The sequence below is a fragment of the Lactuca sativa genome, chromosome 8 (assembly GCF_002870075.4).
Source record: "Lactuca sativa cultivar Salinas chromosome 8, Lsat_Salinas_v11, whole genome shotgun sequence".
NCBI classification, from domain to species: Eukaryota; Viridiplantae; Streptophyta; class Magnoliopsida; order Asterales; family Asteraceae; genus Lactuca; species Lactuca sativa.
The window spans coordinates 290237442-290245440 of NC_056630.2; the positions used below are offsets into that span (position 1 = coordinate 290237442).

The 7999-nt window shown below is 41.1% G+C and overlaps 1 protein-coding gene across 1 annotated transcript; it reads right to left on the reverse strand.

Annotated features, from left to right (window-relative positions):
• Positions 1-6716: 6716 nt before the first annotated feature.
• On the reverse strand, positions 6717-7274 carry LOC111893824 (glutathione S-transferase T3-like). The gene has a single exon (XM_023889911.1). It carries the CDS (start codon positions 7272-7274, stop codon positions 6717-6719), a length of 558 nt encoding a protein of 185 aa, XP_023745679.1.
• Between the last annotated feature and the right edge of the window lie 725 nt (positions 7275-7999).

A 7999-nucleotide genomic window follows, 5' to 3' on the forward strand; every position in this document is an offset into this window, starting at 1 on the left:
GTAACTCCGAGAGGGAGTGCAAGTTCACAGAAGTGAAAGCGGCAGAGCAGAGTTATGATTAGAGTAATTCGAGTATGGTTATTGAGCAGCGTGTTTGCGGCAGTGGAATAGAAGCACATCCGGTTTGGGATGTCTGCTGAGGTCGCGGAGGGAATTCCGCAGGTGTAGAGCCAAGAGGCTCGGAAGGGATGCAGGGAGAGAGTCTTGGGCTCTCAGTGTGATTCTGATCAGGGAATTGGGTATGTATTAGTGGTTCATCCTGGGGGATGTTTGAGGATATCATCAGTGTATCGGGTTTTCCCAACCTGAGGGTGCTAGAGCTAGTTCAGCATGTGTATGTGATTGCAAGAGGAGAACTCGTGGGAGTTGCTCTGAGATTGAAGAATGGGTCTTTTCGTCAGCATGGAATGGATAGAGTGGGATTCGGATCGGGGATCCGATGGTTCATGGTTTTCTAGCTCATATGGGTTGTGTGATGGTTGTGATTTGGTGCAGTGATGCATCTTGGGTAATTCTTGATTGTTGAGTGTGATTATCAGAGGGTATAGCCGGTGCCCGGTTTGAGACGGTGGTCAGGACAGCGCAAGGAAAGAGGAAATGAGTTCGAGTTTCGATGGTTATGCCTTGAGGAACCTGGTCCGGTTAGGGCCAGGTGGCGCGTCGTGGGAGTAATTTGGAGTTGAGTTGTCGTAGGCTTCAAGGACGAAGCCTAATTTAAGTGGGGGAGAATTGTAACATCCCGAAATATTAAGAGTAGAGTTGAAGGGCTAAAAGAGTAAATTGGGAAAGAGCGACTCGACGAGTCCATGGGTGGACTCGGCGAGTAGAGTCGCGACTTGGTCGCGTGTTAAGTAGCCGACTCGGCGAGTCAGTAAGATGGACTCGGCAAGTAGGCGCTGAGTGGAGAAAACCCTAATTCTCGGGGTTGAGCTCTATATAAAGAACATAACATCCATTCCCCCAGCCTCTTTACTCATCCTCAAGTCCAGAAACCCTAACCTTCGTATGTGAGTGGATCAAGTTGCATTTGGGAGCTTGGAGAAGCAATTGTTGAGGAAATCTTAAAGGGTAGGAGGCTTGGAGCAAGGGGCTTTGCTTGGATTTGAGTTCCATTGAAGTTGGGGCGTTCTTTTGAGGTAATATCTCGTCCTTGGGCTGTTACTCTTTGGATTCTTCATTATGGGGTTTGTGGGGAGCTTATCTTTTGGTGTTTTGGAGTTTAGAGGTTAGATCTGAGGTTGCTACCTCAGATCTGGAATGGAGAAGGGTTGGAATGCCTGAAAGTCCCTGTGTTTGAGTGTGTAGTGAAGCTATCATGTCCCAAACCCTAGCCCTAAAGTGTATAAGGCCTAGATTTCTTTAGATTCACGTAAAGTTTGCCACTTTACGTGATGGATGGGTTGTAGGAGGCTAGATCTATGTTTTGGATCAATTGCATGGCCTGGAATGCTTCTGTATGGATTCAGACCGGTGGTACTCGGCAAGTCACATGGGTGAACTCGACGAGTTGCTTGAAGATGAGCTGGAACTCGACGAGTTGGAAGAACAACTCGGTGAGTTGGATGAAGATGGCCTGGAACTCGGCGAGTTGTATGAACAACTCGGCGAGTAGGTTGAAGATAGCCTTAGACTCGGCGAGTCTGTTCTTGGACTCGGCGAGTCTTGTCGAAGAGTCCCAATATTTTCTGGTAGAGTTGAGAATCGTCGAGTCAAGGGATGACTCGGTGAGTTGTGGGCGAGTGGACTCAGAGTTGTTGGACTCGACGAATCTTGGGGTGACTCGGCGAGTTAGGTCGCGGATTGAGGGAAGTTCTGAGTATGGGGACTCGGCGAGTCATCGGGTTGACTCGGCGAGTAGAGTCAGTCATGGGTTGACTTTGACCTTGTCTTTGACCAAAGGTTGACCAGTGGTTTCCAGGGGCATTTTGGTAATTGTTGGTTATTGTTTTGAGTTCAGTGCCGTGGTGGTTGTCCAGTGGTGGAGATCGTATCAGTGGTCGGAGCAGCTTGGGTTATCTGTTCAGTCGGCAGTATCGAGGTGAGTTGTCCTCACTATATCAACAGGGTCTAAGGCACCAAGGCTGGCCCTTATCGGATTGAGATCCAGGTAGTTGTTGTTTTGTTATTGCTTTGATATGTTTGCATCCTGAGAGCTAGGATGGTATATGTTAGAGACTTGATTGAGATCGGTATCTTGAGAGATAGGGAGATGCTTTGCCAGTGACCTGATAGGTCGGTATCCTAGTTAGGATGATGATATGTTATGTGATCTGCTTGATCTGCTTGTTGACTATGAATTGCTATATGATTGTATGTATATGTGCACATGGTTGTTTGGACTGGAGTTGGGTTGAGGCGGGTCCTGCTTTGTGCTGTATGCCAAGATACCCAGGGCGGACCGGTTGTTCCGAAGGCCCAGCGAGCGGTCCGGATAGGCTGTAGGCCCCAAGAGGGCAGACCGGACGTGCCGAGGCTCGGAGAGTGGATCAGGCCGACTGAAGGCCCGGTGTGGGCGGACCAGTCATACTGTAGACTCAGAGAGTGGACCAGGTGGATTGAAGGCCCAGCGCGGGCGGACCAATCACACTGCAGACTCGATGTATGTGGTTAGATTCGGAGAGTGGACCAGGTGGATTGAAGGCCCGGTGCGGGCGGACCAATCACACTGTAGACTCGAGGTTTATGGCTAGACTCAGAGGGTGGACCAGGTGGACTGTAGGCCGGTGCGGCGGACCAGTCACATAGTAGACCTGAAGTGCATGGCTGTTCTGTGATCGGATATGTTATGGCATGTTATGCGTGTATGGTATATGTGGTTGGTATTTTGGGGATATCTCACTAAGCTTTCGGGCTTACAGTTGTGGTTTTATGTTTTTCAGGTTCTTCAGGAGACCGTGGCAAGGCGAAGGCGTGATCGTACCGCTCCTCATGATTTTGTAGTAATGTGATTCTGGGAATACGTTAAATGTTTTGTATTGAAAAACTTTTTGTAAAGATTTAATGGAATTGAGTTGTTTTTGAAAAATTTAAAATTGGTTGTATTTTTCGGTCGTTACAAGCTGTTATACTAGAAGTTAAGGTAGTTACCTTTGTGATTTGGAGCTTAAATTTGATGATTTTGGACCTAATTCTTGAGTTTGAGGAGAGAGGTTAGAGAGAGTAGAGAGAGGAAGAAAAAGCTTCAAATGAATTTTTAAACACGTTTAAATAGGTCCCAAAACTTGGACACGGTGGAATTATACCCGATACCGGCATTAAACGGGGCTTTTGGTCGCACCCGATTAAGTTGCCGTTACCCGACGGGGACGTTTCTAAAATTTCTGAAGTAAACATTTTGGGCTAATTTCATGAGTTCCTAAGGGGTTTAGACACTCATTAGTATCAAATAAATATATAAGTTTATATAATTTAACCCAAAACGAAATCGGAACGAACTGATAAACGGCGAGTTTTACGGGTAGAACGGGTTTTTCGGCGATGGAAAAATTTCGGGTTGTTACACAAAGACCCTAAAGTTGACCAAACCCTAAAAATCAACAAAAGTCAACTCTCTGGGTTACGCTGCATGTACCAAGCATGTACGTTGGGCGTACCCTGAGACCTCACAGAAACAGGGAACGCGACCCCCTACGCCACGCGTACTGGGATTACGCCCCGCATAACTCTCAATTTCAGACTCCTTTGCTCTTGGGGTCTTAAACAGTTAAGACACACGTCCAACTTCTAGATCTGACCATTTCCAAGCCTCTTAATCCATAAAGTTGGTGACTTTAAGCCTTTGCATGGCTGGACAAGTCACTAACACCCATAACATTCCATTTTTAACCCTAGAAAGCTCATAACTCAAGCATGCCCTCATAATAACGACCAAGTTGGGATTTTTATGGATCTATAACACAAATATAACTAAAATGGGACAGATCTAGGTCCATGAAGTCCATTACACTCATAAAGTCTCCACCTTTGGGACTTTTAACCCTAGAAATGGTCCATGCAACATCAAACCAAAATAAAGAGGAAAATTTTGAAGTTTATACCTCTAGATGAAGCTCCTTCCTCTGAGGATCTCAGATCCAAACTTGCACTTCAAGCTCTAACCTCCACAAGCTCCTCTCCTTCTTCTTCACTAACACACCAAGGCACTTTTAGCTCAAAACACTCTCACACACACACTTAGGGACGAAGGAAGGCTCTCTTAGGGTTTCACTCTCTGATATGGTGGCTGAGAAATGAGCCTTAGCATCCCTTATATAATGCACAAGCCAAATATTAGGGTTTGCATCTGGACCGTCGACGCCCAGCGTAACCCTGGGTACGCCCAGCATACCCAAGCGAGTCCGCGTCCAAATTAAGCGCATGAGTACACGCAGCGTACTCTCCAGTACCCCCCGCGTACTCATTTGCCACAAAATTCACTCAAGGGCCAAAATTGACAACTTTGACAAAAGAGAATGCCTAAATAGCCTTACCTAAATTTCGGGATGTTACACAGCAAATTATTATTATTCAATATAGAAAAAAGAAAAAAAAATCAACAAGAATAAACAAAAAAACGAAAAAAAAAAGTGAAATAAGATTTCAGCAATATATAATCTATATTTTAGCAAGGAAAAAAAAAGAATAAGAGGTTGGAAGAGGTAGGAAGAGGCAAAACAAGTGTTGCGCCAACAAGAACATGCGAAAAGGTTTTTTAATCCGAAAACTTCTGAAAAACAAACAACTGCGAGATGAAAAGTGATGCGTGTGTGCTGCGCCGCACAACAATAAGAGGTCTGAAGATGTTTTTTTTTACAAAAAAACAAATAGCACCTTAATCACCTTACTTTTCAAATTATGCTCATTTTTATAGTTTTAATTAAAAAAATGAGTACAAATTCAAAATTTAGGTGACCAAACCAAAAACTAGGTGATTAAATGAACACAAAGCTAAAAGTCCGATGACTTTTTAAAACTTAAAAAGAGTTAAGTAACCAAATAAGCATAAAAACAAAAGTTAAGACAAAAATGACCTAAACCCTTAATTAAATAAGGTTTTTCATTGAATTTTTTATATATAGGGATAAACTAGTATAATTTATTAAAAAAACTATAACTAAAGATTAACGATCGAAAATGTTATTTAGTTAGATTTTAAATTAATCTAATAAGCAAATGACATTAATTTTGAGTTATAATCTCTTAAGAGTCTGGATCTTAAAAAGTAATTATAAAAATACACGAACTTACATAGACGAACATAGGGGACAGTTCACTTGAGATTAAAAAAAAAAGTAGAGATTTTGAGATTAAACCTCAGCCACATATTTCACATTTGCTGCTCTAATGCTCTAGCGTACCAGCAGCAACGACGTATGCCTAATCATAAATGATTATATGGCAGAGAGGTATAATCATACATGATTATACATGTTTATACGTATATGCATAATCATAAATGATTATACATATATGTCTGTTCACAGATTGAGCAATCATAAATGATTATAACAGTTAGTCGCAGAAGAGGTGGTGGTGACAGAGGTGGCGGTGGTATAAGTAATGGAGGTGACAATGGTGGGGTCGACTGGTGTCAGAGGTGGTGGTAGTGGTAGTGGCGGTGGCGGTTACGGTGGTGGGGATGGTGGCGGAGGAGAAAGGAACGGGTGGCACTGTGTAATCATTTATGATTACACCAGACCTGCCGTGCCGGTACGCCGAAGGGTTAGAGTGGCAGATATGAAATACGTGGCTGATGTTGAATCTCAAGATCTCTATTTTATTTTTAATCTCAACGGAACCTACCTCATTATACATAATAATATTCCATTTATTATTATTATTATTATTATTATTATTATTATTATTATTATTATATAGACGAATATAGTACAATTTTGATAAAAGATAAAAATAAAAAATAAAAAATAAAAAAAAGTAATCTAATAAGGCTGGAGGGAGTGGTGTCACCAAAACCGCACTCCCTTCCCCACCACATAAGCGTCACGTCATTTTTTTTACCACACAAGTGTGATTTTTTGCCACACCAAGGGAGTGGTGCCACACTTTTATTTTTGTTTTTTTTAACTATTTTAATTTAATAAAACTTCTTTTTTTTAATAAAAAAACATAATTTTAAAAAGATAATATTTCATTAATTAAAAATACAAATACCATACATTACTTAACTTAAAAAAAAACTAAAAATTTAGAAGCAATTTAGAAACATAAAACTTACAACTTAAAAAACACACACACACCAAACGATTAAAAACTTGAAAAAAAAACTAGAAATTAACCACGATTTACGTAACGTTTTTTCACTTTCTCCTTCATCGCCAAAATAACTTGAAGCTCGTCTCCGATCATATTCAACGTGTCCATCGCTAGTATTCGCATGTGGTTCTCCCTTTGTTTCCGAAGTTCTCTTTCAGAAGCAATTTTCAAAATCTTCTCCATTCTGTCTTTTATACTCTTCATGTCGGCCCTCATTTCTTTCAACTCATCTGAATCTGACGCTTTGCCTTTGCTTTTGCTTTTTTTCTTTGTCTCTTCCCATTGGTCGAGAAGGTTGTGAAACCGAAACATGTTCATCTTTGTTCATATCAAATTGAACACGAGCATCTGATGTAGTGTGGTCGGACTCAGATGTTCTGCTTCGTTTTGAACCACTGTCGATATGCTCATCTGATGTTTTGCTACTCAACCATTTCTTGTTATCTTTCAAAAAAATTCCAAACTTAAAGAAACTTGAAAGCCTTCAGATTTTCTTTTCGATACACTTTCAACGCTTTCTTCAAAATAACTTCATCGCTTTCTCCACTTTTCCATTGACATTTCATGTTGTTATACAAGTCATTAAACAACATGATTTCCTTGTTCATCTTCCCCCATTTGGAGTACACTTGATGTTTTGTACGGTATTCTCCATGGTTCATTCCTTTATGGAACCTATGTAAAACGCGAATCCAAAAGTGGTCATGCTTTTGGTCTTTTCCAACCGTCGCATCTTCTGAAATATTGATCCAAGATTGTGCCAAAACTAATACTTCCAGAGGTTCCCAACATTTAGCCTCCGACATCTCTTTTCTTTTAGTCGTTGCTCGAGTGGGCTGAGTTTTTGTAACGAATTCCGGTTCGGAATCAGAAACGATTGTTTCTGGTTGTGTTTGTGTTTGTTGAACAAACTCGGGTTGAGACAAAAAAATCAAATGGATTAAAATCCGGGTCGGGTTTTGGTAGTGTTTGTGGTAGTGGTTGCGCTGGTCGTTGTGGAAAATACGGAAGCATACCGCCATAGTGGTAATACGGAGGTGAAAAAAATCGGTTGATCAAATGAAGGTATTGAGATGGTGGTGTTTCTAGTGGTGTTTTTTCTTTGTTGGGTCTTTTGAAAGAAGACATTTTTCAAAAAAAAAAGTTGGATGAAAAGACACCATTTTTATTTTTTCAACGGTCAAAAAGGAGTCAAAGACCACCAACCAATCACAGACCACAGTTGTTTCTAGCCGCAGTGTGGCCAAGACCACACGAGACCGCACCATGGGGGCGGTGTTTGCGGTTGATGTGGCACAATCACGGTTCCAAACCGCACTCGACGCCCATTAGCCTAAGTAAATATGACACTAAAATATTATGATTTTAGTAAATAAATGTGTACAATAACTATTGGTCTATAATTGAAAAGACACCATTTTTATTTTTTTAAACCAGGAAGACAAATCGACACAAGTCAAATCATTGATATTGATGGGGAAAGAGACGAGCAATAAAAGGTGTCTTTAGTGAACCAGATTTAGTGGCACCGACACTTTTTTTCCTCTTAACTGTCGGCATGTTGCATCTCACATTCCAAATCTACAAGTCGTTTGATACGTTGATCTTGTATATGATTAAATTGTCAATCTCCCAACAGTTGAGGGTAGTAAATTGAGCTTTGTGTAACTTTAAAGTAAAACAAATAGAATGAATGAAACTCGTTTCAAATATTTTTGACATTTGTTAGACAATAACTCAACTAATC